The sequence below is a fragment of the Catharus ustulatus genome, chromosome 3 (genome assembly GCF_009819885.2).
Source record: "Catharus ustulatus isolate bCatUst1 chromosome 3, bCatUst1.pri.v2, whole genome shotgun sequence".
Lineage (NCBI taxonomy): Eukaryota > Metazoa > Chordata > Aves > Passeriformes > Turdidae > Catharus > Catharus ustulatus.
This window is the reverse complement of record NC_046223.1, coordinates 90,622,836-90,645,938: the sequence shown is the minus strand read 5'-3', so window position 1 is coordinate 90,645,938 and position 23,103 is coordinate 90,622,836. Positions and strand designations below refer to the sequence as shown.

At 33.5% G+C, this 23,103-nt stretch overlaps 1 protein-coding gene across 1 annotated transcript in view; it reads right to left on the bottom strand.

Annotated features, from left to right (window-relative positions):
- The window catches only part of EYS (eyes shut homolog), an 811,979-nt gene that overhangs the window by 627,679 nt on the left and 161,197 nt on the right, over positions 1-23,103 (bottom strand). The window contains 3 exon segments of the mRNA XM_033053725.1: positions 5,488-5,654; positions 12,206-12,345; positions 12,614-12,718. Coding sequence (XP_032909616.1) covers positions 5,488-5,654; positions 12,206-12,345; positions 12,614-12,718 — 412 coding nt within the window.

Sequence of the window (23,103 nt, the reverse complement as noted above, 5' to 3'; positions counted from 1 at the left end):
AGTATGGTCATCTCCTACAACAGTGTAATTAAGTGTTGTATTATTAGTAGTGGTATTATCATTATATTTTTATTATAAATCAATTTCTTCGTATTATTTTCAGCAGTACTAAAATACTGAGCATGATTTCAAAGCCTTGAGGCATGGATTGATTTTCAGTCTTATTTTCTTTGAAGCATAAATGTTTCTCTACAATAAATTAAAAAAAAAATATATATATATACAGACATATACAATACCAGAATTTCCATTTGTAAGTATATTTCTAGCTCAGGGAACTTGTATTTTGCCCTTATCAGAGGGACCATCTGGCTATGCAATGGCATCTCAGCACAGGGGTTCAGCCTCTCCATGGTCTTTCTGGGTGTCACTCTGTGCTGGACTCTGCTGCCTCTCCTGCTCCAGCTTCAGCTCCGGGATGGCCCATCTGCTGTGAGAGTGTGTGTGAGAGATCTCTCAGCAGAAACCAGAAAATGCTAATGACACCTCCACAGCCTCTTTCTTAAGGAAGACTAAAATGTCAGCTTTACAAAACGGGAGAACAGTGAAAGCAGAAGCATGGCACCAGAGAACAGCACATGAAAAGGTTTTGTGTTAGCATTAATGGAAATAACAATACTTTCTTAGATTCATGTATGTCCTCTTTCATCCACAGCAGGATTTTAAGAGTAAGAGGTGCTAAAAGAGAAAACAAATACCTCAATGCTTTTGCTACAAACATGGATTTTAGTAATGAGTAGCAAGCACAAGTCATTTGAGAATTACTGTGCTCCCACACGTCATGCAAATGATTGTATGCTACTACTCCAGAGCCTAAACATAGTTAATGTTGCACGATAATTTAATATGCTTGCAAAATAAATGTTAAATGGAGATACAAAGACAGGCATGGAATTTAGTCTAAGAAGGAATGTGTTCTAAAATGAGAATGGTTATGGCATACATGCAATGCATTACTACCAACTTTTTATCACTAAGGGTTTTGAACAGCAGATGTGAGGGTAAGTCAGTTGGTGCTGGTTAGACCTGGCAGTATAGCTGTCAAGCTGTCACCATAGGCTGCCTACACTAAAGAGTAAATTATTGAGTAAATAACCATGTACATCAAATGAATATTGAAAATTACTGCAAAAAGCCAAAGACCAGACCAGAAGATGTGTTTATGCTAACTTGTGCTAGGAGATGACCTAGCTATTTTCTATATTGATACAAGAGGCATGTAGGAACATTCACTTCTGGAATTAGCAAAGACTTCCCAGAATCCCTCTACTTTTTTTTCTTAATTTTATATAAAATAAAATATAAATAAATATATATAAACCATGAATAATATACAATATATAAGATATGTAATACATGCATTACATAGTATATAGTATATAGTATATAGTATATAGTATACTATAGTATATAGTATATAGTATATAGTATATACTATATACTATATATTATATACTATATACTATATACTATATACTATATACTATATACTATATACTATATACTATATATACTATATATAATGTATACAAAAATATATAAATATAAATAGAGATATATAAATGAAGATAGATATAGATATAGATTAGATATAGATATAGATCATATAGATATAGAGATATAGATATATAGATATATAGATATAATTCCAAGCATATTAGTGAGAATTATTCAGTATAAATTATCTCTTTTTGTCATTGAAGTGTGAACTATACACACAGAAGTGGTTGAAAAGGTTATTTAGTTCCACTTTGACTTTTTATATGCATCTCTATTCTCTTCAGAAAAGCTGTTGTATAACTTATTGCAGAGGTATTCCCTGAGAAATTGTGACATAAATTCACTGATCTTCTGGAGTTGTAGAAAAGTGAGGAAAAGTATTTCTCCTCTTTTTCTAGTAGAAGAAGTCTATTATTGCTGCAGAAAACTGTGTATATCAGAGTACTAACTTTATATGGCACTGTCAACTAGGTCCTGCAGTCAAATTGCATATATAGTACAGGATGAATAAACCTGTTAAAAAACCAATTAGATATAAAGAAATAATCTAATCAAACATCTCAATTTACCCAGCTGGAAGAAAATGGAAAAAGTCAAGGATGAATAAAATAATAGAAGCTTTAAATTTTTTGATACACAGAAATGATCTAAATTATGTTTACTTTTCACAATCTTGCTGGCATCATGTTAAGTTTTTAATATTTTACAGTATTTTACTCTACAATGTGTCACTTTACTCTTTTGTGCTGTGATTAATTGCTTATTTAATTGTATGCACTGAAATTTGTATATTGAATACTGAAGAATGTGTTGGCAATTCAAATTTTACCATATACCAAATTGAATTTCCTAATGAGACATTTTCCTGCATAAAAACTAATGAAATGATGACATCAGAGCTATAACTATTGACTAAAATACTTCTTAAAAATATATGAGTTCATCGTGACCTTTTAAACAGTGGTTAATCCTATAATGCAGCTTCTTCAAAAGTCTTAATGTGACAGTTCTGTCTTTCTCGTTGGGCTTTCCTGGGGTTGTGATAAATGTAGGTCTTAATCTGAGCACACTGGACTGAATAAATAGAAACAGGACAAACAATGGAAACTGCACCAAGTTTTAAATTGTGCCTTTTGACTCTGTTCTTTTCCACTGTTATTGTCTTATTTTGGTTAGGATCTTGGTTGGCCAAAATGTAATATTGACTTGAAAAAAATTTACAAGTGTGAAGAAAACAGAGTAATAAATTTTCCCCTTGGATTTCAAAACAGGAGGTTATACTTCTTGAAGATCTCTTTCACTTTAATTATTCATTAAATGCTTCTCATTGAACCGTACTAAATCAGTTCACTCTCTTCTCCTACACAGAACATAATCAAACAATACAGATTCATCAGACAGGAAAAATATTATTATTTTCTTTTTATGTAGAAACATTGTCTATTTACTGAGGTAAAGAATCTTTCCTGTAATTTTTACTCTCAAGTATATATAACCGAAGATCAAGAGATCCTTTCGGCATGTGGATGCAGTTAGTCTATTGCACAGTATCTTCCAGGTTTGTATTGACAGCTACACCATCAACCCAGTGGCAAGAGCAATAATTCTTTGAAGTTATCATTTTGAATGCATGCTGATTAACTTACTTCATGATATTGCAAACAGCACAGACTCAACTGGTAGTGCAACAATTAATTTAAATTAATTACAGGTTTTGTGTCACTGTGATTGAGGCCACTAAACCAAAGGAGTAAAACTCTTAAAACATCATAATGCAATTATGAGCATCTTAGTATGCAGCCTTGCTGAGAATTGCACCATATAAAAGTTTAAAACTCCCCCTCATTCACTTAGTGCAATTTCCCAATCTGAACACAAAGGAAATTCACTGCATATACAAAAATATATCTCTATGTGACACTACAATATGGAAGCGTATTTTAAAATGTGAGGAGAAAAAGAATATGCCATGATAAGGACAGAAAGGATTATTTCATTCAGTTGACAGCTTATTTCCCATCTGGAAAAGAAATTATGCCTTGCAAAAATATGAGATCTGAAAAAAGGAGGATATTCTTGAGTCAAAGCTGGATATTTTCTCTGATTTCCTTCTGTTAGTATTACTATATCAAGCCACCACTAGAAAAATAAATTATGACCAAAATTTAATAGTTTAAAATTTAAGATCTCTTAACTAGGAGAAAGGTCTAGAGTTTTATAATATTTTTTGTAAATAAAATCGAATATATATAAAATTCTGGCATATCTTTATCTTCTGCACTCATTAGGAGAGGTTTTGAATGGCTATAATAATTTAAATGGCTGAAAAAATGGATTTCTGTAGGGTTCTTAATGGAAATTAAACATTTGATTCCCCATCTATTCTGCTGACAGTCTTCTTATGTCTTCCTGAAACAATTGCATCAAATATAGCTCTTGATAAGTACATTAATAAAAAAATTATACCCATTTTAAGACAGAAATGCAATTACAGGTCTTTAGAAAAGGTGGGTGCACTTACATTCAGCATTACCTCTCGTATTCTTTTTTTGTAAACCTTTTATTGGAAAGGCGATTTTAATTTTTTTTCGCTTGTTACCAGTAACTTGGGAAATATTATTTTTAAGGCAGGCAAAGTTTAGTTATTTAAAAAAATGCTTCACTGTCATTGAGACAGAACCGTTCTCTTTCAACAGAGTAGGTATTTCAACATACTGTGTTTTGCCTTGACAAAATAACCAGTTGTGTTCTTTTGGGGTCAAGTTCTCTGCTAACAAAACCGACCATCTGAGATTCAGATCTTAGTGGCATGTTTTCCTATTCCTTAGATAAACAGGCTAATCTGTCAATTTAATTTGTCTTTCCAAGACTGAAAAAGTAAGAATTAAGTGTCTTCTGTCAGTAAACTGTCTGGATTCACAAGATAAAATCAAAAGTTCTTTATTACCAGATATCTTCAGAACCATTAATTTCTCAGTAAATGCTAGTGGATTTTGTAACATAAGCATAGCTTTGTACTTTTATTAGAATTATTCTCCTGAGAAAGAAAGAAGAGCCACAGATTGAACAGTTAAATAAAATGCCAAAATACGGTCCAGTAATTTGATACAAGAGTTGATTGCAAGGTGGAAAAAAGGAAGGATGCTTTAGTTTGTAAGGATTCTTTGACAAAAACTCCTTTAATTCTGGTATCCTGAGAATCAGTTTTCTCCATTTATGTGCTTGTTTCGTGATTTTGGGGGTTTTTTTACAGAAGATACTTTAAAAACAGAAGTGAAGTTGAAGAAATCTTTAATTGCTTCTATTTTTATTTTTTCCACTATTGCAATCTTTTCTAAGTAGAAACACTAAAGCATACTAATTACAGTGCTTCTAAGTAGGGCATGGCATAGAATAATGTCTTTCAAAATACATTTACAGATATTATGGAGAAGTTTTATTTATTCTGGGTTTTTAAGAAGAACAATAAATAATTCAAGTATGATAAGAACAGCTGAACTCCGTCTAGTGAAGAAAACATTTCCCATCTTATTTTTTCACCATATTTTATAAAATCTCACTTTAAAATATCTATAGCATGTTACAGCTCACTAAGGAGAACACATACTTTGATTTTTTCAATAACTCAAATGATAATAAATTGTCATTCAAATTTTAATAAGACACTCTATGACAGAGTGCAGGCTCAGAAAGTGTTTGCCATTTAATAAAATAGACCATTTGTTTATGTTAGATTCTGCATAGTTGGTTTAACTTATTTGACCAGCAAAGAGGAATATTTGTGATTCCTTCCTGCAACACTTCAGATGACGCAGTTTTACTGAATGCACATCCTTATTGAAAATCAGTATTCCGTGGCATTTTTTGATATGAAAATTATATTACTGCGTTAACAACACCCTTTGTAATTCTTTCTGAAAGTCAGAATAACTTCATATGGCATACAACCCTTTATGAAAGCTTGTACAGAAAGCAACATGTTAGTACCTGTATTTATTAATTCCATCTTCACATGTGGCTCCATGTTGGCACTGGTTTATCTCACAGTCATTAATATTCTCAAGGCATGTGTTTCCAGTCCATCCGAGTGTGCAGACACAGTGAGATCTCTGATTTTCTTCATCATAGAAGCAACTACCTCCATTTGCACATACCTGAAGATGAGAATTGCAAATACTCTCTATTGGGTTTGTATGGTCAGATCCCGATAGTGGTGGGGGTGGGTCTGGTAGTGGGGAGTGGGGGGTAGAGTTGCTATAGAGTTGATTTCTTTTTTTCCCTTTTTCTGCCAGAAGTTGCTCCCATGCCTGACAGATGCCAGCCAGCTCCAGGATGGACACACTGATGGCCAAGGTCAAGCCCTGCAGTGACCATGGTAGAGCCTTGGACTAACAGTGTCAAGAGGAGGGAAAAAGCTTGTTTCACAGAAGTAATTGCAGCCAGAGAAGAGCAGAGAGAGAACATGTCAGAGAAAAAGCTCTGCAGACACCAAGGTCAGTGCAGAGGGAGGGGCAGGAGATGCTCCAGGTGCCAGAGCTGAGATTCCCCTGCAGCCCCTGGTGCAGCCCATGGAGAGGCAGCTGTGCCCCTGCAGCCAGGGAGGGCCATGGGGAGGCAAAGATCCACCTGCAGCCTTGGAGGAGACCCACACTGGAGCAGGTGGATGTTCAAAAGAAAGTTGTGACCCTGTGGGAGACCCATGGTGGAGCAACCTCTTTCTTGAAGGACTTCATCCTGTGGAAGAGACCCACATTGTAACAGGTCAGGAAGAACTGTAGCCCTTGCGAAGGGCTCACACTGGGAAAGTTTGTGGAGGACTGTCTCCCATGGGACTCTGCTCCCTGAGGCAGAAGCAGCAGCAAAACCGACATGATGAACTGATCACAATTCCCATTCCTCATATCCCTGCACCACTGTAGGGAAGAGGAGGTAGAAAATGGGGAATAAAATATAACCTGGGAAGGATGGATGGATGGATGGATGGATGGATGGATGGATGGATGGATGGATGGATGGATGGATGGATGGAAGAGGGGAAGGTGCTTTTAAGATTTGTCTTACTTCTTACTTCTACTCTGATTCTGTTAGTTATAAATTCAACTAATTTCCCTAAGTGAAATCTGTTTTTCCTGTGATAGGAATCATTAAGTGATCTCCCCCTGCCCTTATCTCAACTTAATCAATTTTCTCTCTCCAGCCCAGTTGCAGAGGGCACTGATGGAGTGGCTTCAATGGATGGAGGGCACCTGGCATCTAGCCTAGGTCAACCCATCACATACACAAGGAGCTTTTTCTTCACAAGTTGGATTTTTTCTCCAGGAGTTGAATGGAAAAAGCCATTGGTAATATATAAGGTTATTTAATCTTTTTATATTTTAATATTAAAAAAAATTCATCTCCAAGAACATAAAATACTGAATGTTATTAAATCAATGTCAATTTGCTGTTTAGTTGGTAAAAGGCATTTATGTTTTAATTTAACAGCATCATTTTTACAGCTGCCCTTAAAATGTGCTTGAGGGACAGTAGTGAACTAGACTGTTAATTTTCCATTTCCATTTCCTGATCCTATGCTGTATAATTTAGCTTAATATGTGTCTATCAGGAAAATATTGATTTTTTTTTCATTTTAATTATCATGCTGATTCAATCTATCATTGAATTTTTTATATGTTTATAAATTACATCTATGCTGTGGGAAAATCAGAAGCTGCTTTATTTTCAATTTGCTGATGTTGAAAGATTGGTAAATTTAGACTGGAACAGTTTTTTCCTTTTCATTTTTAATTGCTAACACTAAACCAGTGTTTCCTGTATTCTTAAAAAATAAGGAAAGTTATAAGTCTGAATTAATGCTCCTTTCCTCATTTTACTTTTAGGTTCCATTTTCATTTCAATGAAAATTTTGCCAGTATGAAGATAGATAGCTACATATTCATTTCAAAGCAATTAAGACCCCTCCTTCTAATCAATTGATTTTTAAAGAAAATGGTGTCTAGAAGATGAGTTAATGCACTAGTACTTCAGTTTGATTGAGTCTGAATCTCTTTATAATGTCATTAAGATTTGTAATAATAACATTCCTTGGCAGAAATATTCTAATATTCATTTGTCTTTGATTAAGTTTTAAATTGACCTTAAAATAAGAGATTTTTGTTATGCTCCTTATACTGAATTTTAGACTCACCTTGGGATACTTATTCAATATAACAACATCTTGAAAAAAACCACAGTTCAACATAAATGCAAAAAACCCTTCTATGTGTATGGTGTGGGAATTGTTATCTCATTTTTAAATTATTTTTATGTGTTTTCTTACTTTTATATTTATATGTTTTTGCTGGATTTGTCCTGACTCTTACTATTTGCTCAAAGCTCAAATAGGTCAAATAAGCTTATATTCAAGACAACCACCCAGAAAACCTTAGGCAATTAAATATTGCCACAACATTATGTTTAATTTATTCTTATGTCATTTTGATACTTTATACCATGAAGAAAGGTGCGACCCCTTAAGATGTTAGTGTAATCTAAAGATTTAAATTGAAATGAAAGCTATAGAATGTATTTAAACACAAATCCTATGTTTCAACACACTAAAGACAGGTCTATTCTCATCAGTCTCACCATCATACTTCTGTCTAGAGCAAGTACTTTAACAACAATCTGCCTTTTTATGTAGTCGTGATAAAATGTAGGAATCTCTTTCTCCAAAATCAACCCAGAGATTTTATTTCAGCAAGGAAATATAATTAAGCCTTAGAGGATTTTATTCTTCTCCTATCTTCCCTTTGCAGGAATTGAGGGATATATCCCTACTATATGTCTGTCTCTTCTCTAAGTATCATGCATTGTCAAATGGTAGAGATAAGATGGCAGTCATTATTTCCAATCCCTCTTTTGTCTTGCATTTCATGCAATTCTCTGCAGTTGGAACGAAACTGCATTTTACATAAATAAAAAAATATACACATATGTATATTTCCCCCCCAAGCACATAATTTTACTATAATTTTCAGGTTTTATTACTGCAAAGTCAGTTGTACCTGAGTATTCAAATTTTTCCAGAAGTGCAATTTTATTTAATCTGCCCTACATCATTTCCTAGACTGGTGGTACACTAAGCAAGTAGATAAAATGTTTGTTTTAAAAATACTGAAAACTGAAATTGCCTTACTTTTACATATGAGGAGACTTTGTAGAGCTGCAGAGAACATAAGGACCAGAACAAATATGGAAGTGGCAGCTCCTCTTAACACTAAATATATATTGAGTCTATAGATACTTCCATTGAAAAGGTTGGAACTATGTTCTTGAATGCAAGTGCAATATGGGACATTGGCTCATGAAAAAACTTTTAAGTAAAATGTGTCAGTGGAACTCAATAAACGTCAGTATTTAAAGCTGTAGATAGACACTGACTGAGACTTTCAGATGTGGTTTAGTTCCTAATTCATATGGGAATTATTTTTGACAAATCAAGTTGATGTCTGTTAAGCACATTTGTTTAGATCTTAAAACTGAAAAGAGAATGAAAAATAATTGAAAAGTATTTTTTAATTCCTATGCTTCCTTTTAAAATACTATTACTATATATCAACATCTTGCAGTTCCCACAGTTTACATTTATGCTTTCAATTTTTTCATAGTAAGAGCTAAAGGAAACAATGATTTTTTAAGCTTGCTGAAATAATTTTGAAAAATAAGTGTTTTAAGGGAAGCAATAAAATTCTTAAGATGTAGCTGCAGCCACTAAAAATAATCACACATAGAATCATAGAATTAAGGCTGGAAAAGACTTTCAAGATCATTGAGTCCAACCCTCGATCAAACACTATTACATCAGCTAAACCACAGCATTAAGTCTCACATCCAATTGTTTTTTGAACACCTCCAGGGATGGTGACCCTACCACCTCCCTGGCCAGTCTATTCCAAAATTTAATAGCCCTTTCTGTGAGGAAATTCTTCTGATATCCATCCTTACCCTCCCCTGGCACAGCTGGAAGCTGTCTCCTCTTGTCCTGTCGCTGGTTGCCTGGGAGAAGAGGCTGACCCCCACCTGGCCGCAGCCTCCTTTCAGGGAGTTTTAGAGAGTGAGAAGGTCTCTCTGAGACTCTGCTTCTGCAACATAAACAACCTCACCTCCCTCAGCTGCCCCTCATAAGACTTGCTTTCCAGACCCTTCACAAGCTCTCTTGCATTTTTCTGGACACACTCCAACACCTCAATATCTTTCTTGAAGTGAGGGGTCCAGAATATTTTAGGATGCCTCCTCTTTTGTGATTGTTTGGGTCACAGGTGGACTTTCAAGGTATGTAAACTATTCAGGGTTGCACTACATCCATCACTGGAGGTTTTCAAAATGTGATTTATAATCTAACCAAGGGTTTCTTTTCCATGAAAGGTTGGACTAGAAGGTTTTATGAGGTCCCTTCCAACTTGGGCTGTTTTATGGTTCTGTGATTCTATTATCTCGGCCTATCATGTTGCACTACAAGTATTTTTTTATTATGAGTTATCTTATCAATTCTCTATGAGCTCCTGTTAATAAAAATATTAAAATTTGTAGCATACATTGAGCATTCAAATGGAAAAAAGAGATATTTTCTTTATTCCTTTTCATGTCTACTTGAGTACATTACAAAAGAAAAAGTATTATAACACAAAGTAGCTAAATTTGGTCCTGTTGGAAGTCACTAATTTAAAGATGACAAAATTTTGGTTTATTCAGACTTCTTTCATAATTCTTGGCCCAGAGCAAGCAGGCACTATCCTAATTACAAAGTTAAGATTAGATTTTGAAGCTTAAAGGAAGATATAACCCCTGTCCTAATTTGTTCACCTCAATTTTTTTTAATATTTGTTTGGAAAAAAAGGGAAATTGAAAACAACTGCAGTGGAATAATTGTTGGGCTGGGAAAGTAAAAACCAAACCCTAATGCATTAATATCATTATATATTTATACAGAGAGAAAAGAGCCTCAATTAATTGCATTTATTTTTTGTTCATTGAGAAACTGTTGCAAATAGTAGCACTGTCTTCTATCTATTTTGCTGAATACGCAGAGGTTGAGCAGTTCAGCATAACTGAGGTACCATTGGAAATGTAATAGAATTAAAAGGATGAAAAAATATATTCTTATTTTCTTTCCATAGCAGATAAATTAAGAATTAAATGCTCAATAATACAATTTATTGAGTAATACTGATATTTAATTTCAAATGATTGCTTACGCTATTTCAGAAATGTACTAAATTATTTGTTTGAATACAGCCTTTGTTTTTTCCAATAACGAAATGATATCGTTTTAATGATCTGTAAAACTCAAGTATACAAACGCATAATTTTATTTTCTATTCTCTTTGCCATTAGAAAGTCTACTAATTATTCACATTATGCCCAAATTAAGCATCTCATATCGTGAGTGTATATTCATACATACATATATTTTATATTTTCTTTTTCCCATGAGACATTTATGATAGTCTACAAAATGTTTGTATTAATAAATTAAGTATGTCTGAGGGTATTTAAGTGACTATTATAGGAAAATGTTTTACTAGCTCCCATCAGCATCCTTGGCACACCATCACTTCCCATACTAACTATCCATAATGATGATTGCACCATTATAATGCTAGATCATGTACAATATACTTGCACTCAGTATGACACTTTAAATCATAAAAATGTTAAAATTTACCAGATGCTGAACAATTTAAGTATAAACCTTTGAGCCAGTGAGTTTTTTTGTGCTATATTTCATATTCACTGTTAAGTGTCTACTCATGGACTTCAAAGTGACATAAATATTGATTGTTCTTTGTAAATATATTGCCTACTATGCATAGTAAATTTTTACAGTGCATATATTTCAATAAAAGAATTGATAAAACCTGTAAAACACTCATTATCATGTTTGTGTAGTTGTTTGAAAGGCTATACAGCATTATGTACAGACCTTTTAAATGAACTATCATAATAGAAAAGTGCAACAGTATTTTAGTTTAACCCATACCAAAATCTCATAGTCCAACCTGAAATGAATTAATCCTGCCCAAATTTATTTTAAAAATTCATAAAAGATTGTGAGAAGGATACAACAAATGCATTTCTTCTAGAAAACTTAGAAAGTACTAAAACAGTATTCATTTCCATATGCTATAAGCGTTGAAGAGCAGCTTGCAAGGAGAATTTAGGTCTTTTTTATAACTGCATTTTTTCATTTCTCATTGAAGTGTAATTAGTCTTGCCTTTTAGTTGTTGAACATACTTTTTATTATTGTTTGTAATGGAAAAGAGACTTTTGTCATTTCTGTACATTGCTGTACCATCAGCATTCTATCTGGTAACTTTTAAACATATCAAAGATTGCAAAGAGATTTTGCCTACAGTTTTTCAAGTTTCATAATATAGCAGCAGCAAGTAGGGGACAGAAGGAGACATCAGTGACTAAACCTATAATGAAAAAGAAAGGCAGAGCTCAGACATTACATGGTTTGTTGGACAGCGACCAAACTAGTCAGATCACATACTTTTACATGGATATGTTACACAGGAAAAAGGAACATGAGAATAAATCAGGTATGAGTCCTATGTTTAGGAAACCCGTGTTAAATGAGGTTTCATCAGCTCACTGCTATTAGAATAAGTTGTTTGATTTCCCAAAAAATGCTGGGGGGAATATATTGCTTTATCTTACCTCTGTGTTTCCAATACATGGTGATAAACATGTGTAATTAAATCCATGAGATTTATCCATACACAGTGCTCCTGGGGCACAGCTTATATTGTTGAATAAGCAGGCATCAATATCGAGTTCACATCTTTCACCTTCAAAACCTGCACCACAAAGAGAATGTTTAATCACAGTTCATTCAGAATATTGACATTATGTCTGTTCAGGGTGTTAGCAGTTAACACCACTCTACTAGAGTTATTTGGCAGTTTTATTTCCTGAACAAAGAGAAAAAGTGCTTTTCTTCATAAAAATGTTCACTGAATTTATTGAGAATCATTGCTATTTATATGTCACTATTTCTTAACATAAATATTTGGATGACATTTTATTTGTTATGTTAGAAAAGAGAATAAAATACCAATGGCTCACCTATAGGGCAAATGCACTCAAAATGATCTTCATGACCAATACATGTTCCTCCATTTTCACATGAATTGGAACCACAGTTGTTGATTTGCACTTCACAGAATTCTCCTGAGGTAGGGAAAAAAAGTCATAAAAAGATTAGGAATTAATATCACATTCTTAAGGAAATATCTTAAGTCATATTAGTCATATTGATAGAATAACTTTCTTTAAATAAGATCTCTGGAAGATCAGTTAAAGATCTTGCGTATGTTTTCAGACTCTTCTTCACTTTGCTTATGCATATAAATAGTAGATCTCAGTGTTTTTTTAAAAAAGGTCAAACAAAAAAGTACTTTTTCAGCGTTTGAAACAATTTAGGATGCATCCAGAAGGATATACAGAGGTGAAGAGGGTGGAATTTCCCTGGAAATAATTAACTGAAACAGAGGTAATGCCTTTGTATTTTCTTCTTCCTGTTTCATCAGTCAACCCTGATATCTACTCAAGACTTTTGAATCTATTATATATATACATGTTTCATTATATATTTTCTGAGTTCTGTTTTGGCTGTTCCACATTTATTTGAGGTAATGTTTAGTGTGATTCACTGAACAACTTTTTCATTTAACTGAAAACTGGTTTTAGTCCAGCAGGAAGAAATAATTAAACTTATAACTGGACAGGTCTAAAAAAAAGGACTGAAGAGAAATATATCTCTGGCAATGTGATATGGATCAATAAGGAAGATCATCAGGTTTACTATTAGTCTTGGAAAACAAGTTTCCAAATTTAGAAAGGATAACGAATAGAGAAAAAATCTTTACTGCTGAGAAAATTAGAAGAAGGGGCAGGATTTGAGATTTATTGAAAAGGAACACTTCAGAAAATACAATAAGTGTAAATTACTAATGTTTTTACCACCAACCTCTTTGTTATCAGTGGTACTTTATGGCTTAAGCAGAAAGCATTAAAGAGCTGTACAGGACAAAAATGTTTGGGAGGAATACACAAGAAATATGGATAATTTCTTTGCTTTCAATATGTAAAATTTTGAGTCAGAAGTAAGTATTTTATGTGAAATTCTTCAAATGTAAAACAAAAAGGAAATGCATTTACTGTAAATAACAAAATTATTTTCAAATTTTTAATCATACGTCCCTTTAATCTAAATCTATAGACATCAGGAAAATGCAAATTAATAGGCTAAAATTTGGAAAGAATATGACTGTGTCTCTCCTTTGGTATTTTCTTCCAATTTAATTCACTTTTAGTATGCTAGAATGGAGTGCCAAATTAAGACCTAAAGATTGCTTCTTATGGACTTCTGTAAATGCAAACAGGAATATGCTGTGATTTGGAGGTCAAAAATCTCTATTTTGGGCCAACAGGTGTTAAACCACAAGTGCAATCTGATGTTTTTCAGAGAGGTTGACCAGCATGCTTTTAAGGATTTTTAATACATATTCTAGCCTTTCAGTTCTCAGTTAAAAATCCCACACTGATAACATCCATGAAATTTTTAACAGCAAAGTTTTTTTTTTTTAGTCTGTATTATAAAGATTACTGAGTTTAAAATGCTTTAAAATTATATGTAATAACAGAGAACACAAGGAAATGAGAAATTAGATACTTCTTGGTATCTATTATTGTTATTATAATATGTAATATTACATGGGAAACTATGAGCAACCTGATCTTACATTTGCAAGACTCATTTGCTCCGTTCATATTGACTCTAATGGTGACCCAAATTATCTGCATTTCTGGGGAGATTTCATCATGATTAATACTTTTAGAAAGCCTATTTTCCTGTAATAGTAGCCAGCAAAAAGGCATGCTAACACATAAATAGATATTTTAATTCCAAAAGCAACTGGATGTGCTGAGGAATTTGCAATCTCCTAGGAATTGGGAAGTTTGGTTTGTTTTGCTTTTCCTAATGAGGTTTGGAAGGCAAAATCATTAGCAAAAAAAAGCAGGGAAAAAAACCCCTTTCAATTCAATATATATTTTGGATCAATTTTTTTTTCATGTTTATTCATGAGGATGGAATTGTCTTGTCCAGGAAACCCTTATGAATAAATATTAGTACAACCCAACAGGCTTTAAGAACTACTTTGCTATAAATCTGAAATTCTTACAGTGGCTGTATCCTTTAGCAAACTTTATGACTTTTCCCTGCCACAATGACGTCAACAAAACCTAGTAACTCCAAACTGTTATAAAATTTATTGGTATCTGAATACTGCTGAGAAATGCATAATTTATGGTATTAAAGTCTGATTAAATGATAAATGGATATCAGGAGAGATCTCCACAGTAATCCACTTAGCTTTTAATGCCTAATTATCACTTCATAGTGAGTAAGAGCTGAGTAATTGAGAAATGCAGTACTTAGAGAACTCAACCAAGTTTTTTTTGTGCACAATTAAGCATGTTATTCTTCTATCAGAAATAAGTTCAGCGGGTTCAAGGAACAAAGGGAAAAATAAAGAAATTTTACAACATGAGGAGGAAGGGAAAAATATTGATTAAAGACTATTGTTGTACTGTTTATTTTTGTAAATGACCTTATACATTTTTTATCTGAGGATATATTCTTAAAAACTGTTTAATTATTTTCCTTAATTTTCTTTTACCACCAATATATTTAGAGGAAGCCTTTGTGTCCTCCCTGATTCTTGCTCTTTTAATTTCCAGCTTAGCTTTAGCTTTTTTTACCCCATCCATGACACAAAAGTAATTTCTTTTATGCAGCTTCCAACCTCCACTTTCTGTGCATTGTGGGATGAAACATTTGATTGCATTAACACACTAAACCTGAAAGAATATCCCTTGCTTTTCATCTGTGTTTGTTAGCTTAGCATCCATGATGACCTAAAACAACTACATAGCTCTGGGGTTGGTAACAGCCAGCTAAGAAACAGATAAATTAATGTAATTATGTCAATATCTGATAATAAACTTACTAGTTTATTTAAATAAATAACAACAAATAACCCAATCCAGGTAAAGCACACCTGAGAATTCTAAAGAGACTAAAATGTGACATTGCTGAAACAACATCAGTAGAGTGAGTAAGCTTTTAAATGGACTTTGAGACCAGAAGAAGAAAAGTTGGCAAATACAGTGGAAATTCTAAAAGTAAACTGAGGGGTTTTTTTCCCCCACAGCCCTACAGAACAACACCGCTTTTTCTAGCAAGAGATCATAAACTCTGCACTGAATTTGCAAGAACTGAGGGTCATCAAACTTACCTGTAGTGATGTTTTACTTGGCCTGATTGTGACAATAGTTTTTTTTTTTTTTTTCCTTCTGATTTGCTTTGCTTTTGTTTATCTTTACATGGAATAACCATAGGTTTAAATAAATAGGAACAAGCAGACATTATAAGTACAATTGTATCTACTGTATCAATGCAGTGGTGTTTACAAATACAGGACTGGTACCATAGCAAGAGATAAGAGAGGTAAAGACATAGAATGTGATGTGAGGAACACTGAGGTGATCAGAGATGGGATGCCCCATAACAATAGACAACTCACCAGTGCCCAGTTAAAGAATGAAGACCTGTAGCTCGACAAAACTGGTCTTAAGGATAACAAAAAACACAAAGAAATTTTATTTAATATACTTTAGACTCCCCATGAAATGTAAATTAATATCCAAAATAGAGCTGCAGCCCAATGAAAAAAATGTGTAAGTGGACAAATGGAAATGACCCCAAGTGGATCCTGGACATAAAGAAACCACCAGTATGAATGTCACATTCATTTTAGGGAAGGACTAGAGATTCTGCAACACTGCTCCCAAAAAAAGAATTGTGAAACCATTAACCTTAAGAAGTACAGGAGGAGGGAAAAGCGTGGTAAAAAGCGACAAAAACTAAAGATTGTGTTAAAACTGCATTTTCACTCATTTCTGCAGCTATTATGTTTTCCTTGATAATTATTTTAGTTTTATTATTTCAGTTACATTATCAATACATTTTTGGCTTTGCGTGCATATACGGTGTGCTTCTACCCTGCACATAACAAAAATTTTCAACATAACAGAATCATCTGGAGGCTTACGTGCCATTAAGTTTGGCTTTATCAAATAACTTCCTGAGGGTTCTTCAAAAGAATATAACTCACAGTTGCAATCTATACAACACAGTGTAGTAAAGCCAGAAATTCTAGTGTGTTTCATTTTTAAATGACTCAAGCATTTTAACCTATAAAATAGAATTTGCATTCCTTCGGACTTTGGCTGCACTTAGAGTTGCTGGAGATATTTTTAGTTTTATGTGATCTGCTTAGTCTATTTTTGCATTCTGCTCTAGTCTATTTTTGTACTTCTACATTCAATCTAATATTTTTTTTTCCAGAAACTGTGGAACAACCTAATAAAGAGTGCTAATAAAGGGTGTATAAAAATGATCCACAGTACATATTTTTAACTTGCTATTTCATGTGGTAACAAGTTTATCAAACAAAAAGAATACATGACCTAACACTTCTCTTCAGTACACAAGTACTGGATTACATAATATTTATTTTTTAAATGTTTTTTCTCCAAAGTAATTTTATGAAGCTACAACTCAAGACTTTGTATGTTCTTTTTGTTCCCTGACTTTGAAAGCAGTTGTAACACCCAATTAGATTTATTGCATATGTACACATATGTGCACATGCTGAAATAATCACAGAACCATTACTTTTCAATCACTCAAACCGAGAAGTTAGTAGAAGCCTTAAAAAATATGCTCTTTGTCAGAGCATGGGCAGTTAAGGTTCACTATCTGAAATGTTAACTTTTACATCAATGCTATTGCATTTTAGGTCATGAAAAATTCCACCTTTGTTGTATGATCTATCTCATCCTGAACTCAGTGCAAAAAAGGTCATATGAGTGGAGATCTCTAAAATTCTCAGTTCTTTCCATGTATCCTAAAGAGATCACAGAGGGACAAGCCTGGTAGAGACATTGTAAGCACTTGAAAACTACGCATTTTATTCCTGGAACTTTACATTGATTTATTTATTTATTTTCAAATACACTAACTCCACTTACAGTAATATTTATTGGAACCACTAGAAGTTAGTTTTCCAAGATAGGTTTCCATGGATTCTGAATATTTCCTTATTTTCCCTTGGAGTTGTGTAGAACTGTGCAGTAAATGTGTACCTAAATAAATATAGGTATAGTGATAAATCATTGTGGTTTTCTAAGTAAAATAATTTCAGTGAATGAGAAAAGAATTTAAAAATACCAGAAATAAAGAACAAATCTGACATTTACACGTCAGTGCTCAAAATTCTGCCTGGCAGTTGAGTAATCAAGCTCAAATGACTTGGTTTTGACCTTAGAAAAATCTCTTTTATAAACTAGTTAGCATAAATATTCGAATGATGATTTATTTAAGATTAATATATATAGTTTTTTAGGTTTACTTAGAACAGAATATAATTGCATATTGATAAAAAATATTTTATCTACAGCTAAACATTAAACAAACATTCATGTTATTCTTATTGGTGGAAGCATTTTTGCTGTAGGTGGGTTGAGGAAACTTGAAACTAGAAAATCTTCACCAACTATAGATGAAATCTAGACAATTTGTTTAGACTAAATTATTGAATTTTAGATTTCTAAAGTACATCATACTGAAATAGCTCATTCATCGATTGTCACTACCACATCCCTGTATTTAATGAAAAAAAAAAAAAAAATTATACAGCCATGTGAAATGGCATCAGCATGAACATATTTATCTACAGTGGTATTTGAAAAATAATCTAAAAATATTTCTTTTGTTGGAATTTGCAGGTTTAATTGTGCTTTTCACTTATTTTACTTCCAAAATTCCTTTGTATCTCCATTTTAGGATGGTTGTTCTCAAATCCCTGTGAAGAAGATTCATTCTTCTGAGAGAAAGAAATTAAAGAAGGTAAACTGAAGAACAATGAGATAATAAATTTTGTAATGACACAGCTTTTCTAATTGACATATAAAGGGCATATTTTCCATTATCTCATGAAAAACAATAATTTACTGGGTTTGGAGATAACCATTTCACAACTGGAACTCATCATGCAGTAAATCTGACTAGATTTTGATTAGATGTAAGTGATTAGCCAGATTTACACCGTATCATGGGCCAATTATTTCCTTTTTTGGGAAAGCAACAGAATCTTTTCAACACAAAGACACACATGTCCAAATAAGTAAAGCAGCCAAAGTAAAACACCTCAGTTCATTGAGTACTGTCCCTGTTTCATAGACCAAGAGGATACAAACTATAATAGGAACATTTTCCAGTTCAAGTGAGCATTATTATGCTTATTCTCAAAATTCACCAGCTATCATAATTTATTTACACGAAGCTGAATTTAAAGCTTTTTGAAAAGATCAAAAAGACTTCCACTGACTACAGACCGTTTATGACTTAGTGCAGTTGTCTATTACTGCATGAACTATACACAATCAGATATTCTCAAATGTTAAATATGCAGTTAAAATTTTAGCTTCTCCTGTTTTAGAATGCGGGTAATCATTTAAGGGTACATAAGAATAGTCCTTTCTGAAAGTTCCTCTGCAGCTGCTGTTTGAGCACAGTCTTTAGCTGAGTAACTTTTTACAGACTGTCTTTAAATATGTTTGAGATGTATTTTAATAACCTTGGCTCTTAAATGAACTCATTATTCTGGAACACACAATTAGACTTTTGACCATTTAATAGATTATCTGTCCTTTCTCTTAGCTGCATTCAGGATTTAGCTGGGAAACTGTTCATAAAGATTCATCTCTTGTCAAAGTCTTTTGCAGACCTCTCCTTCACAGAGTCTTTTATCCTCTTGTGAAGGTGCTGTTTGTTTCTTTGTTTTGTTGTTGGTCAAAGTGCCCTTTATATGTCTCATCAAAAAATCTAGTTCATATAAAAACTGCAACAGGATACTAGGAGAGTATGCAAAGTAATTCTCATGCCTGGAACACAGAAATTTTATCTAGCTTGATGCTTTTCCACTCATCATAAGTAAAATATGAAATGAGCAATGAACAGGGACATCATTAACTCAGGTTGCTCAGCCCAGTCCAATTTGTCCTTGAATGCTCCAGAGAAGAGACATCACATCCCTGGGCAACCTGGCCCAGTGTTTCACAACACTTTTTCTGAAAAATCTCTTCATCATATGTAATGTAAATTTACTGTCTTTCAGTTTAAAGCCAGTACCCCTTCTCATTGGTACAGACCCTTGTAAAAAGTTCCTCTTCAGTTTTTTTTGTAAACTGGTTTATTGAAATAATCCAGAGTAATTAAAGAAACCTCTCATCTCGAAGCTGAACAATTCCAACTCCCTTAGCCTTTCCTCACAGGAGAACTGTTCCAGTCCTCTCTACTGGCTCCTTGTCTTTCCTCTACTGAGGGCTATGAGAGCAGATGCTGTACTCTGATGTAAATTCAATATTATTTAGTGTTCTGATCTGAAATGTAAATTAAACCTTCTATACAGAGTTTATACTAAATTGGTGTGAAATTCTGAGAAAGATATAATAAAAATAAAAAAAAAATATTTTGAAGGAAAATGTGTTTAAAGTGAGATATATCTCAGTAAATATAAATGTAGGCAAGTATATTGCAAAAAATGTAAACCTGAATTATTCAGAGTCCCAGAGTGACGACCAAAGTATAGAAGTTGCTACTGAATGTAAGTTTCTGATCTGATTCAGGTTAAAAAAACTCAAATAAACAAAACAAAACAAAACAAAACAAAGCAAAACAGATTGGTATCAAAGAGCTTAACAAGTCTGCTTATGTGACAAGAAAAGTGTACATCAATAAGACATCATTAACATTGATAAAGCCAAAGTTTAAGTGTGTCACAAAGTGGTGTTGTATGTCAACAATATTTTTCAACAAAACACATTTGGTTTTTGATTTTTTTTTTGTTTTTGATTTTGTTTTTTAATGGAAGGAAAACTACTGAGCACAAAGGTTGAAATATATCATAAGAAAGCCTAGAATATTAATTTCATATATTATCATTATTCCAGCTTAAGTGGAGATACAGTAGGCTATGCCAGCTAATGGTGTTGTACGTTGTGCCTGAGAAAAAGTAAGCAGTATGCAGCTAACCTGATTATGCATATTTTAAAGAGGAAATTTGATATTCAAAACTATAAGATGTAAGTCTGAGGTCTTTTAAAGAACTAAAACTGAGCTACAGAGATCAGTTTTGTAATGAAAACAGTCACTAGATCTACACTGTAGTGTTATTCATCTTTCTAATGCATTTTGTGTTTTTAAACATGCTATAATTATATCTACACTGCACACCTTATCATGGTTTAAACCCATTAGCATGATAGGTGATTTGCAACACTGTTGAAAATTTTTGTACTTTGGTAAGATCTGAAATTGTGTACTTGGGTCAGTAAACACATGTTCAGCTGAGAAGCAGAAAATAATGTCTCTATGGCTATTACAGATAATTAAATTTTTTTAAGCACTTCAGCTTGTTCAGAAGACTTTGGACTGATTTTGCATAAAAGGTCTTCATCCCTCATGTTTCCTACTGATGATGTGATTTTTTTGGGGGGTAATATACAGCTATTTGAATGTTCATTATCTATCCAACTACCTCTCAATGCTTAGAGAAAGCTACAATTTCCCTTGTCACTAACAGCAGATTTATATATTTGGAAATGAAAATGAATAATGCAGCGGTGTTCTCAATAAGAGACATATAAAATATCCACAGAAAAAAAACCAAAGCAACCTTTTAAGTTTTAATCTGAATGAATAAAAAAGGAAAGGATACACATCAATAGCTGCAAACCTAGAAGAGTCAGACAAACTAAAGCAAATCAGCACAGTTCTAACTCCTTGACAAGTAAATCTTTGAGTCGTTGCCTTAATAAAATGAGGTATGCTGAAGTGAGAAGCAGGAGAATAAAATGGCAGGCTGAACTTGAGGTCAGACTTTCACAGGAACACATTGTGAATAGGAAACACTCCTGCTCTGTCCCTGAAACTTTGCTATTTTTAAAATATTCCGTTAACGATGTAAAATGCCTCTTTAGTTTGAGTTCTGGGCTAATAGTCCCAGACAGTCAAGTAGTTTGTACTTCTCTTAAAAAATACAAGGTTGGTAGAGGTGGGTGAAAGTAATTTTTGGAGTTCATGAGCAGATTTAGCTCTCAGGAGGATTCCATATGCCAAGTTTAAGGGTGTATTTTAAAGTATGTCTTCCAGTTTACTGGAACTTTACTAATTATATGTTTGGAAATCCAGACCTTGACACATTTGTGGTCCTTAAAAAACAACAGCATCTTTAAGTTAACCATAACTATTCTTCATTAAAAAAAAACTCCATCAAAATTCCTACTGATTCAAATGAGCAAAATATATTGTGCGCAGCAAATTAAACCAGAATCTGAACTGTTAAATATCTAAATATCCCCCTGCACTGGGAGCATTTTGTTCCATTTTAACTGCAGGCAGAATTTAAATACTGATATTGCATTTCTCCCTGAATTTTCATGTAGAATATTTTGATATTCTTTTGGCTTTTCATAAAGATACTGCATGCCAAAATAATTGAATTATTTCCAGCACTAAAATTTCAATAGACTTAATATTTTTTGTGGAAATCAAGACCTGAGAAAAAATTGATCTACTTGAACACAGTCTATTGGGAGTAACTACTAGCATACTACATCAAAGATCAGTTCTAGCTAGCCCCCACTTACTGTACAGGAGTTTAACCGCTCAAATTAAATATTATGCCAGTATGGATAATGTATCCTTTTTATTTTTCCATTACTTACTTCTCTATCTTTCATTACAATTGGTACAGTTGAATGCCCTAGATGGACTGAAACTGTTGTGTTTTCATGTAATTCATCTTGCTATCATCTTAGGTGTGAGGTCTTAGCAAGGATCGGTGTCCTTACAACACACCTTCTGCTGAGGCATCACCTTGAGTGCTAGGTGCAGTTTTGGGCACCACAATATGAGATGGATATAAAGCTATTGGCGACCATCCAAAGAAGGGCCATAAAGAGGTGAAAGGACCTAGAAAGGAAACCGTATGAAGAGCAGCTGAGATCACTGAGGTCTGTTCAGAAGAGGCTCACGGGAGACCTCACTGTGATTTTCAGCATCCTCACAAGGGGAAGAGAAGAGGCGGGTACCAATCTCTTCTCTGTGGTGACAGTGACAGGACTCAAGCGAATGACATGAAGCTGATTTGAGGAAGGTTTAGGTTGAATATCATGAGAAAGTTCTACTTCCAAAGGGTGACTGGGCACAAGAACAGGCTCCCCAGGAAAGTGGTCACAGCACCAAGCCTGACAGCACTCAAGAAATGTTTCTAAAATGTTCTCAGGCATGTGGTGTGATTTTTGGTATGGTCCTGTACAGAGCCAAGACTTGGGCATGCTGATCTTTGTGAGTCCTTTCCAATTCAGTACATGCTATCATTCTGATTTATAGACTCAGTGTAACTCACGTGTTTCTTGGACTT